The sequence below is a fragment of the Physeter macrocephalus genome, chromosome 14, assembly GCF_002837175.3.
Source record: "Physeter macrocephalus isolate SW-GA chromosome 14, ASM283717v5, whole genome shotgun sequence".
NCBI classification, from domain to species: Eukaryota; Metazoa; Chordata; class Mammalia; order Artiodactyla; family Physeteridae; genus Physeter; species Physeter macrocephalus.
This window is the reverse complement of record NC_041227.1, coordinates 121,101,352-121,127,216: the sequence shown is the minus strand read 5'-3', so window position 1 is coordinate 121,127,216 and position 25,865 is coordinate 121,101,352. Positions and strand designations below refer to the sequence as shown.

At 46.5% G+C, this 25,865-nt stretch overlaps 1 protein-coding gene across 3 annotated transcripts in view; it reads left to right on the top strand.

Annotated features, from left to right (window-relative positions):
- Positions 1-22,002, top strand: part of PECAM1 (platelet and endothelial cell adhesion molecule 1) — a 32,999-nt gene extending 10,997 nt beyond the window's left edge. Inside the window, exons 4-13 of one of the 3 annotated variants that reach the window (XM_028499242.2) lie at positions 2,236-2,541; positions 5,657-5,932; positions 10,743-10,991; positions 12,349-12,624; positions 15,744-16,031; positions 16,654-16,761; positions 17,864-17,891; positions 18,569-18,645; positions 20,767-20,820; positions 21,866-22,002. In XM_028499242.2, the coding sequence (XP_028355043.1) occupies positions 2,236-2,541; positions 5,657-5,932; positions 10,743-10,991; positions 12,349-12,624; positions 15,744-16,031; positions 16,654-16,761; positions 17,864-17,891; positions 18,569-18,645; positions 20,767-20,820; positions 21,866-21,981 (1,778 nt within the window). In that variant the 3' untranslated portion in view covers positions 21,982-22,002. The remainder of the gene's footprint in view (positions 1-2,235; positions 2,542-5,656; positions 5,933-10,742; positions 10,992-12,348; positions 12,625-15,743; positions 16,032-16,653; positions 16,762-17,863; positions 17,892-18,568; positions 18,646-20,766; positions 20,821-21,865) is intronic. The other 2 variants (XM_028499243.2, XM_028499244.2) reach the window with 2 other exon arrangements.
- Positions 22,003-25,865: the final 3,863 nt, after the last annotated feature.

The window sequence follows — 25,865 nt, the reverse complement described above, 5'->3', positions numbered from 1 at the left end:
CTCGAACCCATGTCCCCTGCATTGGCAGGCGGATTCTTAACCACTGAGCCACCAGGGAAGTCCCGGTTGTTTTGTTTTGAGGATTAAATGGATAGCAGATGAAGCCTTCTTAGCGATGGAGTGTTGGATGAATGAATGGCCCGTTGTGTGAGAGGTGCTTGCCCAGACCATCCTTAGAAAGAAATAACCCTTTCATCAAACAAGAAGCAGGAAGAACCAGTGGGCAAGAGTTTGGGGGCGTTTTCCTTTCAAAAGTATACAACCTCTGGCCGCCTTCCCGTCAGGCTTTGAGGCTCACATGGGAGAACGTGACTGCATCACCCCCCAGGCCAGTTCCCCCCGGGCGTCCTCTGGTCTGTCGGGGCACGGCTGGCCAGACATCCCTTTGTGTCACCAGGGGCAACAGCCACAAAGATGCAGACCAGCCCTCCTCCATCTCCACTGCGGACAGGGGAGGAGCCAACAGGTCCTACCGGTATTCACGTTAGTGATGAGGAAAGATTGGCAGGCCAAGAGTTTGGGAAATGTACGTTGAAAAGAAATGCGCTGGCAATCTTGGATGATTTAATGGATACAGTTTGTGAATTCAGCCCTGTGCCTCCTTGACAGCTGCTGACATAACTGTCATTTCTGCACTTTTGAGCTCACTTCTGTGATCAGAATAGTCATTCATACTATTGTTACCTCCAGTAATAAGAAATACCACTTATCAGGCCCTCATGAGATAAACGATTCTAAGTGCTTTACACATGTTGCGTTTTCCTCCTGCAGTCGCACTGACAGTTAAGCCTGGTCCCTCCCATGTACAGGTGTGGCTGCTGGCACTGAGAGGTTGGATGGACTGGTCCCGTAGAAGGCAGAGCCAGAGTGAGAACCAAGATCTATCTGACTCCACAGTTGGCCTGTCCAACTCTTGATTATTATGATAGGTTTTTGAAGTAGACAAAAGGCAATTCATTCATTCATCAACCATTTATCGAGTGCCCACTCTGAGCCAGGCTGAGGACCCAACCGTGAATAAGACATGACCCCATCCCTTGCAGAGCTCGTGTGGGGCAGGGGAACACCTTTTCAAACAGCTGCCACCAGAAGTAACAGCAGTGGTGAGAACGCAGTACAGATCTCCTTCTCAAGAGGACAGCCCTCCATCTCTGACCTGGGCGGGTCAAGAAAAAAGGTTCATGAGTCTTAGGTGACTGGGGGAGGTGGCACATCCAGGAAGAGGCAGTTTTAGGGTACAAGCAAGTCTGTCTGACTCCAAGGTGGAATTCATGATCCCCAGACCACGGGACCTGGATGAGACATCTAGTCTCAGCCAGGCTCTCCTGGCTCCCCCGATCTGACCTTGGCTCACCACCCATTGTCTTTTCCCCTCCAGCCCTTCCTCGGCTCCGGACGGCCCTCCTGAAAGCCACTCCTATCCCTCGGCACAAGCAGATCCCCATGCACAAGTGCGCCCTGAAATGCCTGTCCTTAGCCCTCATCCCACCTCGTGTGTCCAAATAACCCCCTTCCTCCAAGATTCCTCGCAGGCCCTATTCCTTTCTAGGATCTGCTCTGATCCCCCCAGGCAAAGAGGGCCTCCTCCTTTCCCGACTGCTGTCTCTGTGACACACTCTGATGCTTGGTTATTTTCAGCTTTGCTTTTTGAACTGAGAGGCCACGCCTCCCTCCTCTCCCCTGACCCCCCAACCTCTGTCTCTGGAGTCACACAGACCTGGAGTCGAGTCTCAGCTCTGGGGCTTGACGGCTGTGAGCTTGTGGATGAGTCTTGAACCTCTCTGAGTAGTACCTTCTTCATCTGTAAAATGGGCATAATTTTCTCTTTCCTGCCCACCCAAGAGTTTTATTATGAGAATTAGAAAATCGGGTCATGGATATAAAGTCAATCCTAGCTTGTGGTAGGCATTCAATAAATTATAACAACAATCACAATAATATCCATAAATACTGGCTGTTTTGTTTTGTTTTTAACTGTATCAGTTGGGATGATTGCCTTCCCAATGGAGTTATAAACATTGAAAGCACCAACCACATCTTAAACATATTTTATATTTTTCAAAGTACCTGGTACGGTGCTGGAAACATACTCGCTCAATAATTACCTGGTAGGTAGCACTGAGGTTCTGGGAACAAAACAAAAGAACCCTCAGATGGGTCAGCCACAGTGACTCAGCTGAGGGACGCTTGTGCCACTGGAGCAAACATACTAATGGACTTTCTCTTCCCCCAAAGGAGTGTCCGATCCCAGGGTGACGCTGGACAAGAAGGAGGTCATAGAAGGCGGGGTCGTGATGGTCAACTGCTCTGTCCCGGAGGAAAAGGCTCCAATACATTTCACAGTTGAAAAATTCGAACTAAATGTAAAAGGCGTCAAGCAAAAAAGAGAAAAAACTTCCCAGCACCAGAATTTTGTGACGCTGAAATTCACAGTTGAGGAGCAAGACCAGGCTATATGGTTCCAATGTCAAGCTAGGATCGTTTCCGGGACCCACGTGGAGCCTTCTAGATCCATCAGGAGTGAACTGGTCACCGTGAGGGGTCAGAGTCCTACTCTCCTTTTTATCATTCTTTCTGGTTTGCTGGTTTGGTCTGGGGAGAGAGAGCCCAGAATTGGAAAGGGGCTGGGGCCTTCTGGCTGGACTGCTGTCTCAAGACTGTTCTTAATCACTTCATGTTTCTCAAACTTTTTGACTGTGACACAGTTAAAAATATATATATATACATATATATTTCCCAACAACACTTAACCTTAATATATGATGCATTTTGCTATTTTTCTTTCTATTCTCTTTCAGTTTTTTAAAGCACTGGCTTCGACTCCCTGAAATGATGCCTTGTGTGACCTGCAGTTTGGAAACCATGGCTTTAAGCCATTGAGGATCAGACACCAGGAAGTAGGGTCTGGAGGGGATCCAGAGGGAAGGGGGGCCAGATCCTCAGCCTTTGCTGCCCAGGTTTTTGTTTTTTTTAAAAAATATTTATTTATTTATTTATTTTGGCTGCGCTGGGTCTTAGTTGCGGCACGCGGGATCTTTTTTAGTTGCGGCATGCGGACTTTCAGTTGCGGCATGCATGCGGGATCTAGTTCCCTGACCAGGGATCGGACCCGGGCCCCCTGCATTGGGAGCGTGGAGTCTCAGCCACTGGACCCCCAGGGAAGTCCCTCTTCCTCCCACATTTGATGAGGGACTCCACTCTTCTACCCACCCTTCCATCCCCAAGACATTGGACAAATAGGAAACAAATGAGGTGACCTGAGAAATGCTCTCAGGAGAGAAAGGCAACAGCAGAGGGGAGCCTGGGTGTGAGTGTCCAGGACAGAGAGAGCTCAGAGCTCCAGGTTAGGCAACCAGCAGCTCCCGGTGACCTGAGAGGGAGGCAGTTGTGAAGCAGGGAGGAATCAGGAGAAGGCACAGTCTACTGCAGAGAGCCGCAAATGTATTCAGGATAGGAGCCCTAAAGCTTATCATAAACGACCCTCTGCTTTGGGTACCTTACTTCGCCTCTGCCCATTGTGTATGCATAATACTTTATTTATGTGTATATATTTACTATATAGTATTATGTATATATAATATATAGTATTTTGTGTATACGATATGTTTCTTATTATAATATGTGGTGTGGGTTAAATTTTCAGAAAATATGGTACTATATAAAGTATAAAGTGAGTCTTCATAGTAAGTACCAGTACTCAGAGAAAACCCTTGTGTGGTCTTCTAGACTTGTTCTGCTCATTCATCACGTACACACACAAGTTTTGCTTGTTTTTCTTTGTTTTTACAAAAAAATAGGACCAGTCAAACATTCTATCTTATAACTTCTTTTCAACAACCATAACATATATGGACTTTTGTCCATATCACGAAATACAGATCTTTATCATTTTAGTGGCAACCCGGAATCCTGTGCCCTAATGTATTTGCCTCATTTTCTATTGATGGACATTTAGGTATTTTCCCACTTTTTTGCTATTAAGACAATCTTGCTTATACTTATACACACTTATACCTTCTGTACTTTTGTGAGTATTTTATTATTATTTATGGGTCAAATTGTTGATTCAAATGTGTTGTGCATTTTCAGTATTGAAAGATATTGCCAAAGTGCTCCTCCAAATGGATGAACATTTCCATCAAAAGTGTTCCATTTTCCCACATCCTCACCAACACAGAATATTATCAATGTTTTGTTATTTTTGACAATCTGATTGAGGTGCCGTGATATATCATTGGTTGCTGTGATTTGTATTTCTTTGGTCTTCCGTGAGGTTGAGTATGCTTTTTATGTTTATTGGTCTGTTACATTTCCGCCCCCATAAACTGCCTGTTCATACACACTTTGCCCATATTTACCGCTTCTGGTTGATTTGTTTGAGCCCTTTATAAATTAAAGGAATGTGCTCTTTGTCAGGTACTATGCACATATTTTACTCAGTTTGTCATGTGTCCTATTTTTTATTTCCATGAAGAAGCTTTTAATCTTTAATCAAATTTATGCATCTTTTGGGAATTCCCTGGCTGTCCAGTGGTTAGGACTCAGCACTTTCACTGCCATAGGCCCAGGTTTGATCCCTGGTCTGGGAATTAAGATCCTACAAGCTGCACGGCACAGCCAAAAAAAATCTATGCATCTTTTTTCCGTACGGTATCCAGTTCTGTGATTCACACCTAAAGTTCCTCCACACTCCAAGATTATTAAAGAAAAAATGCACCTATGTTTTCTTTTACTGTTTCTGTGCTTTAATTTTTTTTTTTCTTCCACATTTAGATCTCTGGTACATCTGGAGTTAGTTAGATGCTCTCTCTTTTTGACTTTTACTCAGGAAAAGACTTTTTTTTAATTATACTTTTTTATTGTGAATTTAAATGACTTTACAGTAAAAAAAAAAGAATATTAAAGTATTATATTACTCTGAATTCACTTTTGGCATTTTTTAATGTTCTTATCTGCATTTTACATAGTTGTAATCTGTGTACATACTCCCTTAACGCACTGCTGTTTTTTTGGTGGGAAACAAAGGCCTGGCCCTATTTCTCTCACCATCTCCTGAAGATCCGACACCCTAATATCTGACCCATATTTTATTAAAGCAGTGTTTTTCAAACTGCATGAGTCATGAAATCAATTTAGTCTGTCACAACCAGTATTTTTAAAAAAGAGGTAGAATAGATTAGAAATCACTTTTGGGGGGCATACGGTTATTTAAATATGCATTTCCATGAAGCTGCACTTTGGAAAGCGATGGAATGTCTAGGCTGAAATGCCAGAGGTCCATGAAATGGTGCGATAATTACCTAGGAAATCCTTAGTGGGCAGGGGTAGAGTCTGTTTGTTACTGCTGTGATTATTTCTGAGGTCATTTGAAGAAAGTTCTGTAGGTGAGATCTAGGGAAGATGGTTTGGCCTTTGGGAAGCTCAAAAAAGTTAGAGAACTGAAGTTAAGAAGAAGGCTGAAGATGCAAGAATGAGTGAGAAGGGAGGGAGCATCAAAGCAGCCTAGGCTAAGGTTTTTGAGAGGAAAGGTTGAATTTTTTTAATTAATAAGGAAAAACTGTGGTTGGTGTGAAAAGGAACAGAAAAGGGGAGGAAGTGCCTTCCCCCCTCACCCAGCTTTGAACCTGAATCCAACCAGCTTGTCCTCTTCTTGTAGAATCCTTCTCTAATCCCAAGTTCCACATCAGCCCCAAGGGAACGATCATAGAAGGGGATGATCTCCACATCAAGTGCACCATTCAAGTGACGCACCTGGCCCAGTCGTTTCCAGAAATCATAATCCAGAAGGACAAGGCGATTGTAGCACACAGCAGGCACGGCAACGAGGCCGTGTACTCAGTGATGGCCACGGTGGAGCACAACGGCAACTACACGTGCAAAGTGGAAGCCAGCCGCATATCCAAGGTCAGCAGCATCGTGGTCAACATAACAGGTAGGGCTGCTGCTGGAGGGTGTCGGCATATGGCGGGCTCAGGAAGCTACTTTGCTGAAATCCAGGATGGACAGTGAGAGCTGACCTTTCTGCTCCTGCTGGTCTGAGTGAATGTGCTCAGGCAGGGCCATGGTGCTGGTGGGGAAAAGTCGGTACAGAGCAAGTAAGCCGTTCACTGTGGTGCTTGAGGGTGCAGGTTGTGGCATCAGATCCCACCCTGGCCACTCAGTACCTCTGTGACCTTGGGTGCGTTATTGACCTTCTCCTTGCCACAGCTCTGAGATGGGGATAATGACAGCCCTCTAGGACTCTTACAAGGACCAAATGACATCACCCTGCCGTAAAGGGCCGCATGTAGAGTAAGCACTCAGTGAAATGTCAGCTGGTGTTTCTATTATTACATCACGTTTTTCTTTCCTCTGTGCCAAATACTATGCTAGATCCCTGTGTCCATGTGCAGGTCCTATGACAGGGTCAGGAATGAGAAAGCATTACTAAACTCAAAAATAATAGTCCCAATTCCTCTTTGTTGAATACTGTATGCCTGGTTTACATACATTTTCATTTCAAGCTCACAACTGTAGTATAAGGTAAGAATTATGATTCCGGCTTTATGGAGGTGGAAGCTGAAGCTGAGAGGTTAGGTCACTCACCCAACAATTAGAGGGTTGCCAAGTGGTAGAGCAAGGGTCACCCCCCCAGGCCTGTTAGAGTTCCAAACCCATGTACCTAAAAGTTCCGTTGGACTCCTTCCTCCTTTTCCTGGCTTTACTTTTCAAAAAGTACTCTACCTTGGGAATTCCCTGACGGTCCAGTGGTTAGGACTTGGCCCTTTCACTGCTGGGGCCCAGGTTTGATCCCTGGTTGGGGAGCAAAGATCACCTAAGCCGTGCAGCCAAAAAAAAAAAAGTACTCTGCCTCTTCCCATGTATTGTATGTATTCAGGCACTAGAATGTAAGCTGATGAGGGCAGGAACATTATCTATTTTATCCAGTGCTATATCCTTAACACCTAGAACAGTGCCTGGCACATAGTAGGCATTCAATACCTATTTGTTGGATGAACAGATGAACATTGGATAACAGTGTTTCAGAGGCAGAGAGAGTCAGCACTTCTTGGTTCCAAAGTGAAAGTGTTCATTCATTCATCATTTGTTCACTCATTTACTGAAAGCCTCCTCTGTGTCAAGCATAGAGTGTATAGTCACAGTGACAGTCCCCAGTATCATAGGTAGGCTGCCAACTACCCAACTAGGTGATTGGCATGTGTTGGACCCTGCTAGCATTTTAGTTTATTATTGAGAATGACAGATGTTTTGATGGCACATATTTTTCACTGATAAAATATAATTATCTCATTAGAGAACAGTATTCAATTCAACATATATTGAGCACCTTCTGCATGCTGGGCAACTTTTGGGGGATAGGGAGCTGCCTAAGGCCAAGCTTTGCCTTTGAAGAATTCACAGACATAAATAGATCATGAGAATGCAATGCAATGAACAACTACATTAAAGGGATGGGTGTATTGCTGTGGGAGCTGCAGTGACCACGTGACAAACACACGGGCCGTTTCACCAGTTAGAGCAGCACGTGACCCCTCAGGCCAGCCTACTTGAGGGAAACATAAAGCTTCTTTGGACCATAAGATACTATTGTTGTAGCTGATCCCCCACATCCAGAAGTCCAAGTCATGTGGGGTATACAAGTCAACCAGGAGATGAGTCTCCCTGGCCCAAGAAAGCAGAGTGTTAGACTCGGCCTGGCCCTCCCATCCCTTCAGCCTGGTGCTCTGCGGTCCTGTTCCACGTAGAGCTACCGGAGCCATGCCAGGGCTGGCAGGCAACACCCCCACGTTCAAGTGCTGCAAGCCCTTGGACATGGCTCCAGGCCCACTTACGCATCTGGTTTTCCACTCCTCTGTTGCTATCAAAGCCTCACTGTAAGTGGCTCTATATAGTGATGTTGGAGAATCACAATAATTTTGTGAACATAAAAATCATTGAATTAGTAATTTGTCTTTGAATTGAAAGTGGGTTTCCTTCACCCCTCACTGTCCGCCTTTTCAGACCAAATCTGCCACCAAGTGCTGCCAGGACTCTCAACTCTGCCCTGTCAGCTTGTCTCTACAATCACACCCTAACCCTGGCCCTCACACCAGGATGGTTGCAGGGGTTCCCCAAGCATCTCTGCTCCAATTCATCCTTCAGCCAACCTGTAGGAGAAGCACCTATTCGACATCATTATTCAGGGGCTTAGCCGCCTCCACCTTGACTCCACCCCCTTCCAAACATCCCATCCCACTCTGCCTGGAACATCCTTTCCCCTTGGCCACTGGAAAACCTCCGTTGTCCTTAAAGACCAAGCCGCAAATCTCCCTCTAGGCTCCCCCAGGCAGAGTCCCATGGTCACACCCCAGTCATCATCACACTCCTGTCTTCAAGTCAACCGTCGCCATAAAGAGTTAGCATCCTTCTCCACCGCCCTGGGCGAGCTCTTGAAGGACCAGGTCTGTGGCTCAATTCATCTGACAACATTGATACTTAGCACAGAGCCTGGCACATTGTAGGAACTCAGTAAATATTTGTTCAGTGAGTGAACAAAAGACCCATCCTTGTTAACCCCTGTGATGGTCCAGCTGGTCTGTTTACGTTACCTCCTTTACAAACAGACATTCCCTGACAACATCGTATTCCTAATTCTAAACCACTGTGCACCCACCCTAGCAAGCTGTTTTATATTTTTTGCATTTTTGTTTACATGTTTTTATTTTTATTTATTTACTTATTTTTAAATAAATTTATTTATTTATTATTTATTTTTGGCTGCATTGGGTCTTCGTTGCAGTGCACGGGCTTCTCATTGCGGTGGCTTCTCTTCTTGCAGAGCAGGGCTCTAGGCACACGGGCTTCAGTAGTTGTGGCACACGGGCTCAGTAGTTGTGGCACACGGGCTTCGTTGCTCCGTGGCATGTGGGATCCTCCCGGACCAGGCCTCGAAGCTGTGTCCCCTGCATTGGCAGGCAGATTCTTAACCACTGTACCACCAGGGACGTCCCTGTTTACGTGTTTTTAAATGTAGAGTCATTGCTGTGGGATTCTTCCTAAGTCATTTTTTTCACATTTTTTGGTGTTTGTCCAATGAGATTGTAAGGCACTTAAGGTCAGTTTCTTTGGTTCCTTTTCCCCACTCCTAAACTAGAGCTTTTGATGGTGATCTGAAAAGAAGTAAGTCAATGTTTATTATATGGAAGGACAGAGAGATGGAACGTGCCTTAATGAATTAATTATTGGGATATCACCTTCCCTGCAGTTTTACTTTATTCCCTGTCGAGGAAACTAGGAAGACACCGTGGACTGATTGTGATGGAAATGAGTTCCATTTCCATCTGTGGAATATCAGTGAAGACAATGACAGTGCTGGTTTTTACTTCCAAACCTCTATGGCAGATAAATTTAGAGCCAAAGGTAGAATTTGGTCCCTGACTCCTAGTTGCATTCTCAAACCTCTAAGAAGGTTTCCTAAGAGAAACTTTGAGTCTCATTCTCTTTCTTAATATGAAGATAGTGTCAAGCATTACTGGCTCCTCTTCTTTCTGCATCAAGGGTCATAACCATGAAGTCAGTGTGCATTTGCTTACACAAAGGATCCAAGTCTCCACAATTGTTAAGTAGTTAATTAGTAATTTCCCTGCTGCTGAAAATAAAGACATTCACCATAAATATAAAATATTGATATAGTTCAGGGGATACTTAAGTTAGGAGATGGCAAGACTTCTTGAAATACAACCTCAGTCTGTTGACATCCAACCTACATTATGGTACTAATAACTCCTTACAGTAGCATAGCATGTTATAGTTTACAAGCTGTTTGACCTTGGGAGGCGTCAGGTGGCATCTTCATTCTTCTCCATGGGGAGTGCTGGAGGGATGGTGGCCAAGCTGCCACTTGTCCCCAACCCCATGCCATGACTCTGCTTCAAGCTTGGACTACATCGCCTCCTGCTTCCAGTGTGGGCCCCTCCAACCCCATCCATTCTCCTCCCAAAGACCTCCCTGCAACACGCGTCCGATGCCATTCCCCTGACCCAGACTCTTCATGGCTTCTATTGCCCTGAGGACATAACCCACGCTTTTTTATGTGGTTCCCAAGTTCCTTGAAGATCTACAAGCCTTCTTCTTCTACTCCCACTGTGTCCCAGGCAGCCTGAACTTTGAGGTGCTTGAACCTGCTGCCAGGCCTTCCGTATGCTATTCTCTCTGCCTGTGATACTTTCCATCTTTGCCTGGATAACTTCCTCCAGGAGCTCTTTCCTGATTCTTCAAACCTAGGTTCGGTGTCCCCTCTGTGGGCTCTACTGCAAACACTATCTGAATCACCCGCTAGACTTAAAAACTTTGGGGTCAAGGACTGTGTCTTTTTCATCGCTGTCTCTCCTATGCCAAGCACAGAGATGGCCTGAAAGAAATATTTGGGGAAGGAAATGAGTGAGTGGATGAATAAATGAGTGAATGTCTGAGTCATTACTTGGCTGCATTACAAGTTGCAAAATTTTTCTAATCCATGTCTGTGAAATAAATTGGATTAACGAGGGAAGCAAACCTGCCATTGGAATCCCAGGTGAAGAATGAACCCTGGCTCTTCAATTGTGTGATCGTCAGGTACATGAGAAGCAAAGGAAAACTTTGTGCAGGAAGTTGGGAAATGGCTCTGTCAAAAGCAGCTGGGCCAAAGGCCTCTCCATAAACGGGCTTTCAGGCCGGTACCCGGAAACATCTCACCCCATTCCCACTCACTGTTTTTTTTTCAGAGCTGTTTTCCAAGCCCAAGCTGGAATCTTCCGCCACACGTCTGGATCAGGGGGAAGGCCTGAACCTGTGGTGCTCCATCCCAGGAGCGCCTCCAGCCAACTTCACCATCCAGAAGGGAGGCACGGTTGTGTCGCAGGCTCAAAATTTCACTAAGATAGCCTCAGAGTGGGACAGTGGGACATACACCTGCGTCGCAGGCATCGGCAAGGTGGTCAAGAGCAGCAACGCGGTCCAGATAGCTGTGTGTGGTGAGTACGTCCTCGCTGGCTCTGAGGGTCTTGGGACCGAATGGGAGAAAGGGAATTTTTTGCCAGGCGCCACCCTCTCTGTTCTGAAGGCGATTCAGACTGAGGCGGGGTAAGAACTCGGGGGGAAGAGAGAGGAGTGGAAACGAGAGACCAAACAGCAGCAAGTGGGTATTTCTGCTCAGAGTATAGGAGAGAGGCATCAAGGAAAATGTCGTTGGCAAAAGTCACATTCATGGCTTTGTTGTGGCTTTATGCTGATGGTGTGGCCTCTGAACTGGCAAGATTCTGCTGCTTGAACAGGCAGCCACCCAAAGGGTCAGGGAGGAAACACTGCTTAGTCGACACAAAACTTTAAGATCTAAGTTCCAGTTTTTGATCCCTATCCTGGCTCACCCGAAGGGCTAGGACTCCCAGTGGGCAGAAGTAGGTACTTGGACCACCCAGAGCCGGGCTTCTTAGACTTGAATGTGCATGCAAAACCGGGTGACAGCGCAGGTCAGGATGGGGCCAGGTTTTGCATCTCTCACCAGTGCCTTGGGGATGCTGGTGCTGCTGGGCCCTGGACCACACTTTGAGTAGCAGGGTTCTAAATGGATGTGGAACACCAGGCAAGCTGTCACTGTCACTGTTCTTACTCAGTCATGAGCCTTCAGTTTAGCCTTCAGTTTAAATCCCGCCAAGATTTTAGTCTCAACCGAAGCAGGATTTTAGCAGTCATCTACCTCACAAGGAAATAATGTAAGAGACAAATGTGGGTCATTCCATTGTAATTCTTTTTGTTGTTGTAGTTCTTGGGAGGAGGTTGTTTCATTTTATTAGCTTTATAAATAAGCTAATTTCTGAATAATAAACTAGTATAATTCTTGTTTCTGAGGCATGAAATTTACCATCAGGAGAGGCTGAGGCACTGAGAATTTGTTTTAAAATATATTCTGTTTGGGTACTTGTATTTTTTAATATTTTTCTTGTGTCTTTTCTCAATACAAAAAAAGATATGAGGGCTTCCCTGGTGGCACAGTGGTTGAGAGTCCGCCTGACAATGCAGGGGATGCGGGTTCATGCCCCGGTCTGGGGGGATCCCACATGCCACGGAGCGGCGTACCCCAAAAAAAAAAAAAAAAAAAAAAAAAGATATGAATGTGTGTGTATGTGCACATAAGATATGTGAAAATATAAGCGTAATTCTTACCCTCTCCCTCCTCAAGAATCTTAAAGGAGTCCTCCAAAGGTAGATAAGGCAGGCAGGCATTTTAAATTCGAGTAATGACAGAGAAAGCCAAGCCCAGAGTTTGGAGAAGGAATCCCTTAGGCTGGATGTTTTGCTTCAGATTGTTTCTCTCTCTCTCTGTCGTTCTAGAAATGCTTTCCAAGCCCAGTATTTTTCATGACTCCAGGTCTGAGGTGATAAAAGGACAGACCATAGAAGTCAGTTGTCAGTCCATAAATGGAACCTCACCCATTTTTTATCAGCTTTCAAAAGCAAGTAAGACTTTGGCGAGTCAGAGCATGGGCTCCAATGAGCCCGCAATATTCAAAGATAACCCAACGAAAGATGTAGAATACCAATGCATCGCGGATAATTGCCATTCCCATACCAAACTGGTCAGCGAACTTCTGCAGGTCAAGGTGATAGGTAAGTCATGTGGGAAGAAGAATCCATGTGGGACTGGGGCTTTAGTTCACATTTTCAAAGGTTTGGGGTGGACAACAGAAGTGGGTGGTACTTGTGCAGAGTCCATGAACATGACATGTGGCAAAGCAGACCAAGGCCCAAGTAAATGGAGCCGGTAAATATCTGGGAGTTATCAGTGTGGCCAGTGTCATCCTTTTTCAGAACCTTTCAAGCGAACTGCTGAAATTATAAGCGTAAAGTGTCCCAAGTTGAGGAAGCACAAAAGTTGTGCTTTGGGGCTCCCTTAGCATTTGCTCATGTTTAGATGAACTGACAGTCTTCTCTGAGAATTGTAGACCAGAGCTCTTCTCTACCATGGACCCTCGGCGGGGCAAATTCTGTTATGTGTGGAACCCACAGCAGTCAGAGCTTCAGGCTAACAGTCACTAGGACTCTCATACTCAAGAGAAATATACCACTGTCCCGAGATGGATAGTTTTCCTCAAGCCTCTGTCTTGTACCTTTCCGGAGGCCTTAGGAGTGCCCATTACTTGCATCTCTGAGACGTTCTGCATCTGGTTGTAAAACGCTTAAAAAGGCTTCCTCTTCATCCTCCTCCTTTTTGTTTAATAACTGCTTGTCTACACGTGCCATGTGGACATCTTGAGTTGGACAGTAGCTTCTCCTACTATTTTTTTGGCGGGGGGAGCACGCCGTGCGGCTTGCGGGATCTCAGTTCCCCGACCAGGGATTGAACCCGTGCCCTCTGCAGTGAAAGCCTGGAACCCTAACCACTAGGCCACCAGGGAACTCCCTGATTCCTCCTACTATTAATGTATAGCCTAAGAGAAACAATACTTTTCAAATTAACATCAATATATATTAAGCCTCTCATGCCGTAGGGCATACAAAAAAAGAAGACATATTCTTTGTTTTCAATGATATAATGAGAAACACAGCATCTCCTGATTAAATAGTGAAGAAACATTTTAATATATTTGAATAACAGTGCAAACAAATATAGAAAAAAATGTTACCAGGCAACACATGTTTAATTGTCACACGAACTCTCCTTACAATGATGGTGATAGGAATTTAAGGCATGAAAGATGTCATCTAACTTGAGTTGGGGGGGCTGGGTCAGGAGCCAGGGTTCAACAGTGGGTGGGCAGAGAGGGCCAGAGATGGTCCCCAGCCTAGTCAAACAGGTGATCAGAAGGCTCCATGGGGCAGCTCTAAAGGCTGTGGGTAAGTCAGATGCCTGGGAATGGAGAGTCACTGGATATAAACTGGTAGAGTAACTGAGCCTAACTGTAAAGGGCATCAGCTGCCAGCCTTAGGAGTTGGGGATTTGTCCCGTGTGCAGTGAAGAGCCAGAAGAGAGAAGGAGGGCATGCTAAGAATTGGGTCTTGGAAAGATTAACCTGCTGGTCCTATCACTTAGAAGGAGTGGAGACTTCAAACCTTCCGATACCTTAAGAAGCTAATGTAGAAGCCCATGTAAAACTCTTGGTTTGAAGTGAGTCAGTATTAGTGGCTAATATTTACTGAGCTCTGACCACATGTCCAGCCCTGTGTGAAGTTTGTTAGTAAATTATTCCCATTCATTCTTACGATAGCCATGTAAGCCCCATGTTAATATCATCCTTATTTTACGATGAGGCAACTAGGGCTTAAGATAAACAGCTGGTGGGCAGTGGGGCTGGGAACTGAGGCCAGGCAGTCTGGCTCCTGAGCCTGGCCTGCCACCACCCCCTTGTGCTTCACAAGAAGACAGGCTGTCAGGTCAGGCTGCACCCTCCAGGAGTCTGCCCTTGTGCTTGACCCCCACCATCCCATCCCAGGCCTGGGGCTCCCTTTCGTTGGATCAGCAGCTCCATGGTCTTGGCCACGCCCTGCACTCACAAGAGGGTGATTCATAAATCAGATGCCGGTCTGCCAATCGGTTCATTCTGACACTAGCAGGAACATACTTGGGAAGACAGTTTAGGATCAGAATTTTAATGGTTGAACATGGAGTGAAAGGGTCTGTCTCTAGGCGCAAGATGAGTTCTTCTTGGATCTGCTGGGAATGAGAGGCTGGCAGGGCTTCTCAGTGGAAATGTGCAGGTAAAAGTCAAGACTTGGAACTCAGGGGAGTAACCTGGACTAGAGCTATATATCTAGGCATTAAATGCCATAGGTGTATGTGTTAAATTCGCAAATAGAAGCTATAATGTAGATGAAATCACCAAAGATGAGAATGGAGACGGCAAACTGAGGACTGAATTTTGCAGAAAGTCCACATTTAAGGGGCAAACGGAAGAAAAAATGGTAAATAAAGAGGGAGTGGCAGGCGAGGAGGTAAGAGAGTCAGAGTGTGAGGCTTCACAGAAGCCCAGGGAAAGCTGATTTCCAAAGGGAGGGCTGGGTGACAGGCGAGAGCTATACGGAGGCCAAGGATGGGAAGACGGGAAGAACAGCTACCATGGATTGGACCTGCAGGGAACTCAGGGATGAGTTAGTCGGGGGTCAGGTCATCTTTGAGTTTCTTCAAAACCAGAGATACAGAGCAGTTTCAGAAGCAGAGAGATAGAAGTCAGGTTTCCAGGCTAACAAGAAAGTGGGAAATGAGGACATGAAGGCAATTGGTTTAGATCATTCAAAGGAGGAGAGAAACAAGACAAGAGCTCGAGAAGGCAGTGCGTCAAGGTTATTTGCTCATAAGATCTGGAGTTGCCATGCATCTTTGTAAGCAGAGGGAGAGAAATCACATACAGACACAGACACACACACGTACTCTCACTCACACCCTTACACACAGTCTCACACACAAACTCACCCAGAACAGACCCTAGTAGAACACATAAGTTAATCATATAGTTAAGCTAAGTGGTCAGTAATACTTGAGGTGGTAAGTGAAGGGAGGTGTCCCTAGCATCCTGTGTCTAATCAATATGTGAGGGCAGGAGGTGTCCATTGCTGCCCTTCTGGGCTAATCGGGGGAGGAACTGTGAAGAACGTGGGATAACACAAGTGACTTGAATTAAAGGCAAAGTCCAAGTCTGAGTCACAGTCACAGATGCTGGTCTTGACCAGTGGCCGTGTCATGTTCTTCCTCTTTCCCACTTCTCAGTGCTAATCCCTTTCCTGCTTTCCAGCCCCGGTGGATGAAGTCAAGCTCTCTATCCTGTTGAATGAGGAGGTGGAGTCTGGGAAGCCCATTGTGCTTCGATGCTCCGTGAATGAAGGATCCAGTCCCATCACATACAAGTTTTACAAAGAAAAGGAGGGCAAACCCTTCCACCAAGTCACCTTGAATGACACCCAGGCCATTTGGCACAAGCCAAAGGCTAGCAAGGAACAGGAGGGACAGTATTACTGCACGGCCTCCAACAGAGCCAATCTCTCCAAAAATGTCCTCCAAAGCAACACCCTGACAGTCAGAGGTGAGTCGAGGTCTAATGGCAAAATGTCGTGTGAGCTCCAAGGGCAAGGCTTGAAAAGCACTTGTAAGAGGAAGTGGGTGGGAGTTTAGTGCATTTTACTGAGGGTTAAGGGACCAACACATTCGCCAGGCTCTTTGGTTTCAGGTAATAAAAATCCACTCAAATTAGGTATAAAAGAGGAATTTATTATTATAAGGAATTAGAAGTATTTCACACAGTCCTAATTACAAATTCTTGGTGGAGAGACACCAGCTTGGGTCAAATGTGCGCCCATGGACCATCTGTGGTCAAGAGGAGTGGGTCGTGCAGAACAGACATGGTTAGAGGAGCCCACCTATGTGGGCAGAGGGTGATTTATGGAGAACGAGGAAGGGTGAACAGACACCCTAAGAAGAGTCTCCTTCAGTCCTACGGTCCTTTCAGACCATCACTGACTCGTTTTATAGCAGAAACAACTATTTCTGCCCCTCCTATGAACACAGAGTCCCTCAGAGGTAGATGCTCAATGAAAGACATCAGTTACAAGGATATAAAAATCAGTCTTATTTGCTGCTTAGGCCTGATATTATTTCTTGCTGGCAGAGGAAAAACTGATATATTTAAAATTGTTTTGCACTTCCAGTCTATCTTGCCCCCTGGAAGAAAGGACTTATTGCAGTGGTTGTCATTGGAGTGATCATTACCACCTTGATACTTGGGGCCAGATGCTATTTTCTGAAGAAAGCCAAGGGTGAGCACAGTCCTTTCATTCCATTCTGACAGGCTGCCCTGCCAGGGAACCTGTCACGGATGTGAGGGGTTTCAGCCTCACGGGAGGCCAGTGCTCTGCTCCAGCGAGAGTCGAGGACATGTGCCTGACGACAGCCGTTCTCCTCCTGGGGTGACAGCTTGACAACCAAAGATTTTGGCTTTGGCTTTTTACTGCCCCTGGATTTAGCGAGGCAAAAGTGAAAGCAATTGCTTTCTTAGTTGGGCTCCCCAGAAAAGATGAATTTGGGGGGAAGTCGCATCTACACGTGGTCAGAAGCAGCCCTTCGTGTGGATTTGGCGACATCTAGTCCTACAGTTGGTAGAGTTGGGCGTGAGTGGAGACACCCACACACGCTGAATGCCTCCCGGTTAATCTTCTGGTTGTGCCACGATTTCTACCCTGTGCTTGGGGTTAGCCACGTGTGGAGGGAAGCCAGGGTTACTCGTGGACGCTCAGGAATCAGAGTCGATTAAGCAAGATGCAAGCAAAAGGGCACAGCACCGGTAAAGTCTGCAAACATTTTTTGGGGATAAGGCGGGTCGCTTATCCCTGTTGCTGCTGCTGCCTGGGATAGGAGGAGACAGATGGGATGAGGAGGGTTTTTTCCTAAAGCAGGAAAGGGGCAGCCCCCCTGGGAAAACAGTCCTAAGGCTGAGTCTGGCCTTGGCCTCAGGCCAGTTTGGAATTAAAAGCCCGGGGATTGATTAAGCCTTTACTTTTGGAGATGGTCTTGAAGCAAAGAGATAGTTGCCCGTTTATCTGGCTCATCTGGTTCCTGTGCTGTTGTCTTCCTCTCCGTCACATTCCATGAAGGGAAGTCGCTTCTGGCTAAAACAGTCGAAATGTCAAATTTCAGGGAACATGATGTGAAATCTCTTGGTATAAGACCAAGAGAAGACCTGCTTCGTTTATTTGTTTGTTTTCCTTTTTTAAAAAGTGCGAATATATTTGGCTTCCTGTTCTCTCTTTTTATGGGTATTCAATCTTCAAACAAGTCAGATATGGTTGAAATGAGTGTTCCTGTCTGATATGGTTGTGGGTTCTTTATACTGACTTTGGTTCTTTTCTTTGCCTTTCAAAGCCAAGCAGATGCCGGTGGAGATGTCCAGGTCAGTGTACTTGGAAGAGGGGTGGCTGTCCTGTGGGTGTGGATAGACTTGTCTGGAGGGATTCCTGTCATTAGGAAGTTTTCAGTGGTTCTTGGCAAGCTCAGAAAAATTAGGACCTTGGGTGTGAGCGGTGTAGGGGTGTGTGTGTGCGTGTGTGTCTGTGTCTCAGTGGAAGATTGCCAACTGTCCTTCATGGGAAGGAATGGCTTTATTCTGAGGTCATGTCCTGTCTACACTTTTCCTTACGAAATTATAATGGTAGATGGAATTTTAAAATGTTTTACTTACTTGGCAAAATAGAGTTACCTTAAAAATGGTTGTACTATTTTTACTGTTCTTGAGATCTCAAATCCCAAAGCATGGAAACTGTCGTTCTGTTCCTGAAAGAAACAATAGCACAGGATGAGGAATCTCCTCCTGACATGGGATTCACCTCGTAAAGGACTCCTCATGTTTGTGCGACCTTTGGCCCGGACACTTATTTCAACAGCAAAAAGGTTTTTGTCAAATAATCATAGAGCTGAAGAAAGCATTAGTTCCAAATGAGAGAGTAAAACTTTCTTCACTTCAGAAAACTCTTCCTGGTTTTCTCATGCTCTTTCCTTGATTATTTTGTTGGCTTGGAGTTAGAGCCAAAAAAATGTTATTTCTTTTTCCTTTTTAAATTTCTATTTAAGGCCAGCAGCACCACTTCTGAACTCCAACAATGAGAAGACGATGTCAGATCCCAGTACTGAAGCCAACAGACATTATGGTACCGTCATGGTTTTGTGCAGTTGTTAAGAGTTTTTCCCAACTTGCTCTACACTCTCCTGTCCCTCTGAGAAGCAGAATCTATGGGTGGTGGGGTGAGGTTGGAAGGGAAACTCTGGCTTCAAGCTGGGACACTTAATCTAATCAGTCATTGGTTGATGAGCTAACAAGCAAAACAAAAGCTTAAGAAGAAAGGCAGAACATTGTGCTCTAATTTCACCACCTTCTAAATATCCCAAGGAATGAAAGGTGGAGAACAATTATAATGCTGTGGACACCCACGTGGGTTCTCGTCACACACTGGAGGCTGTGCAAGTGAAATCATTCTTCATTTGTAAGAGAGAGACCAGCTATCAGATGAAGGCATTGGTAAAACGTCTTCTCAGGTGGAATTATTTATTGCAAACACAAGGCAGTCTCATTTCAAACTTGCCCCAGTGGGAAACCAATTTAAAGATCTCACTGTTGGTAGAGGCATTAAAAAAAAAAAAAAAAAAAGTGGTACAATAAAGGGATACCTGGTTGTGAGAATTATCACAGCTTGAGAGTCAGCTCAATAGGGTGGGGAGCCAATCCCGGATGTTCTTAATCCCATTAGGTCTGTGAGAAAATTGTTCACACCTTTTAGCAGGGGTATTGTCTGTTTCCCAGAGGGGGCCATGATTACATCACACAAAAAGTTCTGTCCCAGACAGTTTTGGGAATTAAACACTGATGTTCTTTTCTTTTTTAAAAAAAATTTATTTATTTATTTTTGTCTGCATTGGGTCTTTGTTACTGCGCACAGGCTTTCTCTAGTTGTGGCGAGCGGGGGAATACTTTTCGTTGCGGTGTGCGGGCTTCTCACTGTGGTGGCTTCTCTTGTTGTGGAGCATGGGCTCTAGGCATGTGGGCTTCAGTGGTTGTGGCACGTGGGCTCAGTAGTTGTGACTTGCGGCCTCTTGAACACAGTCTCAGTAGTTGTGGCGCACGGGCTTAGTTGCTCCACAACATGTGGGATCTTCCCGGACCAGGGCTCGAACCTGTGTCCTCTGCACTGGCAGGCGGATTCTTAACCACTGGGCCACCAGGGAAGTCCCCTGATGTTCTTTTCTAATTCTGTAACAGCGTCACACAAAAAAACTTTTTAGAATACACCTTTTACAGGGCATTCCTGAGAAATCTTTTGAGAAATGAGCAATTCCTATAGTACTGAATCATAAACTTTTTAAAAAGTAAAATAAAACATTTGTCGTAATAAGAGTAACGTGCCAGTAAAGAGAAAAGAGCAAATATGTCATTGAAGAAACTACATTCAGAAAAGTTTGGTGAATATTTAACAAAAAGTAATCCAGTGCTATAGAGAAAATACCTCTTTGTGGGATAAAGTGGGTTCTGTTGGTAATCTGTATTTATACATAAGAACAAAGATATGATATTCTAAATTAAATGCTGATAAAGACATATTAAAATAGAATTTCCTCGCAAATTTCCAAAATGCAAGAAATACTCCAATTCTTATTATATTTTCTCTGCATGGATTATTTCAGTTTATAAATGTATGTTAGTAATCACAATAGTAATTTGTAAATACATAATGGAATGGAATGGAAAACCATGTGTTCTTCAGGAGTAGTATTTGTAACACTTGTAAGAATTCTTTTTAATAAAGAACAACTTGATAAAAAAGATCAAAAAATTTTTGCTCCTGCCCAGGTGGCAGCCTGGAGGTATTGCAATATCTTTCAGCCATGTTCTCATGGATCCAATTCTCCAGCTGAAGGATACTGGTCCACTAGTATCCTTCATGTTTGTGGTCACTGGCTCAACCCTTCTAGAATTAAGCTTAATTTCTTCTGAGCTTGCTTCTAGTGAACAATTCTGAATTTTGAACAACTCATGAATAGCCGTGTCCCTCCCATGCGATGGCGGGCATCATACCTGTTTTAGAAAGAGACCAGGCAGTGGGTTGGATGGGGCCCAGGGCCACCAGGAGGGTATTCGGACCCCAGATACACTGCTGGTTGCCGACTACACTGAAGAATTTGGGCTTGACTCCTTTTGTTAGTGGCACTGAGTTTTCTAAAATTTATATAGAAAACTAGGAATTCCATTGTCACTCATCCTGTTATTTTTCAACTAGGTTACAATGAAGATGTTGGAAATCATGCAATGAAGCCATTAAATGAAAATAAAGGTAATTATCTGTCTCACTTTTTAAAAATTATAAACCTTTGCTTTTATATAAAAGACCCCTAGGAAAAGAACAAAAGCTGTTAAGACCTGTGGATATTTCCTCATCTCTCTTAAATGGAGATGGCTATTGCTTTCTCCAAAGATGCTGTCTGGTGTCTCTTGTTACTTGTCTTAAAAATAAGCAGCAGTGCTATTTTATTTTATTTTTTATAGTGTATTTTTCATTTTTTTGTTTTTTCTCATGTATTTTTCATTTTTATTAAACATTTAGTAGATACAAAATAATATTTATAGGTTATGTATAAAATACAAACAATAGCAATTCAATAAATAACTGCATACCCATCATCCTTTAAAAAAAAAAAAAAAGAACATTTCCACTACCTTTAAAGTACCCTGTGTACTTCTTCCCACCCCAGCCTCTTAACACTTTCTTTGCCAGCTTTATTGAGATATACTTGACATATAACATTGTGTAAGTTTAAAGTGTACAACATGATGATTTGCAGTAATGCTATATTAAAAAACACCTGTGCCTCTACTATCCAAGAGCAGGGAGATCCTCCTGACTTAAGTAGCCCATTCTGAATCAGGAAGTTCCATTTTGGGTGTAACTTGATTTCCTATGCGTATGCCTCATACTCTCAAAGCAGTTTGAGGCTGGGGACCCCGTTCCCCATTTCCTGAGATCCTTTCCATCTTGGAGAAAGTGTTCTGTGCCTGTGGCCATGGAGAAGGCTTCTATAGTTAACTGCTGTGGCCGATGCGGGCTGTTTTCTGTATCTAATGAGCTTTACAAGTCCTTACACTGTGTTAACAGCGGGACCTGAGCCGGAGGGTCCTTCCACATCCCGGGAGTGCAGGCCTCCTCACTACCTCTCCCAGCCTGAGTTTTCTCGCCCACTTAGAATGGAGTTAAGCCTGCATCCAGCTTCCCTGTTAAAATACAGACTTCTTCGATCACTTGAATAGAAATCTCTACTGTGGTCTGAGACCCCCCAAGGAGACTCTGTCTAACCGCAGGCTGCTGTGGTTCTTTCGAGCAGAGCCTCTGACCTTGGACGTGGAGTACACTGAAGTGGAAGTGACCGCCCCTGAGCCTCACAGAGGTAACACCATCACTCAAGGGATTCCCCACGTTTTACTGTCTGCTTGGGTGTAGATGCCAGGGTGGGCTGTGCTGTGGCCCCCGGACAAGAATCTAGTCACCCTCATCACTCAGAAGGGAGGTGGTCAGCAGACAGACGGGCTGGACATGCCCAAGGCAGGAGCAGTGACACCCACCCAGGTTTGGAGGTGTAAAATTTCATTAATTATTATTTATCATACTACTAATGATGGCTGCGTTTTATTGAGCAGTTACTAAGTGCTAAGAAATGGGTCTGTTGAGAGACTCTTAGCAGGCAGCCTCACTCCTGGGTGTTTGGGCATCCTTCCAGAGGTAGCCCCTTTGCCCCAATCCAGCACCTTCCTTAAAAAGTTGCTTGCAGACTGAGCTTGTATAAATGAAATGTGCAAGGGGATGAAAGGACTTGGCTATTTAAAGGGACAATTGGGTAAAGGCTTTTGAAAGCACAGACTCCCTCTGCATGTAAACAGTGTCACCGTCATTATGCTTCAGGCTTTGTTTTTATGTGTGTGGTTCTCTTGGGCACAGTGGCCTGGAGAAGGCCCCTAGCTCTGGTCCTGCACTGGGGAGACTGACTCAGGGTGGGTCGGTCCACAGCAAGCACTAGAACGTCAATCTCAGCTGCTTCGGGCACCACAAAAAAGAAACATGCACATCCTCCTAAACCTCCTTAGCTCCCCCAGAGGCTGCCACACAAAGGATGCAGCCACCCGAGCCTTCCTGCCCTGCTGGGAATCTCGTTAGGGCTGTTGCTCTGCATCCGCCTTCCTGCCGAGGCTGAGGCCAAGCTGCGTCCACTCAGCCTTGCAGGCCCGGGGCTGCTTTGCAGACCGTGCCTGTGTAACCTCAGCCAGAGCCACATGGTGATGGCGTTCTCTTGTCACCTCTTGCTCCATGATCTGGAAGCAGTTTGGGGTTCCTTCCTTCTTCCCTTGCTTAGCACGGTTCCAGGTGCAGGGTCCACAGATGTGTCCATGGAACCTTCCAGGCAGGGCTGTCCCCTGTAGCCCCTGGGGCTGGGTGCTGCACAACAGGGCCACCATGCCCCTAGTCTGCAGTCAGCATGGCCCCTGCAGTTGGTTCTGCCTGATCTGCACCAATACACAGGGCATCCCAGTTCCAAGTCTAGACTGGACGGGGCAGGGCTGGGGGCCACGGCCGGCCTGAAGTTCTCTGTCTCTTTACTTCACGGTAAAGTGATTTGCTTGTTGGGTTAGCAAATTATGGGCCCATGATGGACCAGCCCCAGTGCAAGCAGCAGAGGTACATATGTGGTCCCCTTCTCGTGGAGGTGTAGCCCCTGAGGGAGTCAGGAAAACAAGGAACCGATGAGCAGATAGTATCAGGTCAGAGTCAGAGCTTGCAGGAAGAGTGGGGTGTGTTGGAAGGCCTGAAAGGTGATGCCTTTTCTGGCTGGGTGGTCCCAGAAGGCCTGTGTGAGGGGTGGCAGGACAGTGGGTGGTGGCCTAGAGCTTGGCTCATTTAAAGACCTGAAAGGAGACCTTAAAGGATCCTTAAATGACTCTTTCTGGTCCTTAAATGTCTGCAGAGAGGGCGAGAGGGCGTGGAGGCAGATGAAGCTGGGAGGGCCAGGCGGGGCCCAGGGACTGCAGGGCTGCTAGGGTTCTCCTTTTGTTCTAGTCTCAGTGGACTGGGGGCCTTTGGAAGCTTTTAAGCAGCAAAGTGACAAGTTCTAACTTCCTTCTTTTAAAAACGATCCTTGTGGCTGGTGTGGAGGATGGATTAAAGGGAACAAAAATGGAAACCAGGCAAGAGGGGCTGAGGATGGAGCCAAAGTGCTGGCAGTGGATAGATTCTGGATATACGTTACAGACAGACCGCAGTACTGGATGAAAAATTCGTGGCCAGGATGGGAGAGACAGAATGACTACGTGTTTCTTGACCAAACAACCGCATGGATGGTCGTGATGCCTGCAATTGGGAGGCCCAGGCTCATGGGGAGCCTGGTTCGGTTGGGTTAAATTTGAGAGCCCAGGGGGAGACAGCGCAGGGGTCTTGGTGCTCAGAACCAAGTGTGGGTGGGCTCTGGCCGATGGGACTTCAGGGCGCTCCTCGCCGGCCGTCCCTGATCCAGCCTGAGCCCCTCCATCCCCATGCATCGTGGGTGCCGTCCCACAGGTAACAGCTTACTTCCTCCTAAGGGGGCTTCAGACTTGGAAGGAAAGGGGAAGCACAACAAGAGGGCAGGGCTGAATGTGTGTGGGAAACCCCGCTGTCCTCCGTGCCCCACTGTGCTCAAGCAGAGAGCGATGGCCCTGGGTTCTGGCCTCAGGGTTCTGATACCTGTCCCAGAGGGCCAGGCACCACCCTTACCCTGCTGCTGGCTGGGCCCGGGCGAGGTGGAGTTATGAGGACTGTACGTGAGGCCTGGAAGCCTTTGGATTGAAGGAAACTGAAGCAGGAAAAAGGAAGCAAAGTTTTGTACTTGGAAAAGCATCCATTTTCCATTCCTTTGGGGATGTTTCCACGTTAGCAGCGTCTGGTTTTCTTTTTCTTGCTTGAAGGTGGGGAGCGGTTGAAGGGAAAAGAGAACCCCTGGGACCAGGTGAAGCAGGGGTGCTTTCCTTTGCCAAGCTCTGTACCCGCAGGGTTGTAACCAGCCGGGTCACCTTTCCCCAGTTTGCACAAAGGTGCTGAGTGGGCTGCAGGGGCCTCGGCAGAGCTGGACTGAAAGTCACTTGGATGGAAATGGAGAGTTTCGAGAGGATTCAAGTTGTTTTCTGGACCCAGCCTCCTTGGCAGCTGAGGGACAGTGGGGGAGAGCGGCCTGGCTCAGGATGCTGTCCCCCTGTTTTCTGGGGAGTGGGGCATTACTAGGTGAGGGCAAGACTTTGTGGGTTCAAGGCCAGTGGTGAGTCAACTTGACCTGGTCTTGGCCAACCCAGTTCCCTGTCCTCAAGGCCTCCCTCCTCTACCGATGGGTTGGAGGAAGGAATGGGGACCATGTCCAGCTCTAACCGTGGCTGGCAGCTGACCAAGTGGTCACTTGGAGGTGGAGGAGGGGTGGGAAGGAACTCGTTAAATCCCGGTTTGCTGCATGTTTTGCTCTGAGACTAATTGCTGGGAAAACCCCATGACGTTGAAGCCATCTCTTTCTCTGTTAACAGAGAAAAACAGAAGCCAAAACAAAGCCCATCCGGAAACATCCCTGACAGCAGAGACAAACAGCCTGCTGGCCTGATTTAGTCATTAGCAGGCAGCTGCTGCCTCGGAGCAGCAGCGGGGGGAGGGGCGCTCTCAGTGAGCCGCAAACCCCGTCCCCCTGGCCGGGCGGAGCCAGGAGGGCGGTCGGGGAAACTGCTGGGCCAGCTGCAAATCTGGCAACTCAACCAAGAAGTGAAACCATCCTGCTGCCCTGGCTGATACACAGAGTTAGGAGGTGAAAGGGAGTTGAGTGCAGCTCCTTGGGTCCAGAGGGTGTCAGAGCGTCCCCAAGGTGACCAGAGGTCTACCGGCCACCCCTTATGTGCCTGGGGGCAGTGGAGTTCCCAAGGGTGTCCAGGGCCCCAGGCTTGGCCACCCAGTCCCTTCACTCCATTCCCTCCCCTCCATTCCCTCCCAACGCCCCCAGCTCCCATTGTGAAGGAGGATGAGCTGGCAGGGCCCCCAGTGCTCCTGGTATGCAGTGTCCTAGAGCGTTTATCACAGCATTGTTTGCATACCATCTGCCCCACAGCCGGGAGCTTCCAAAAGCTGGAACCAGGTCCCCGGTCACCTTTTCCTCTTCCACAGTGCCCAGCACACAATAGGTGTTAGGACCATGTTGAATGAGTGATTTGCCCATGCCTGACATTGAGCAAAGAGTCCCTTAGTGATGCGGTAGAGCCCCCAGTAGATAGGGGAGTTGCTGGAGCTTCCCTCTACACCTTCAGAGCTGGTGCCATGGAGAGTGGAGA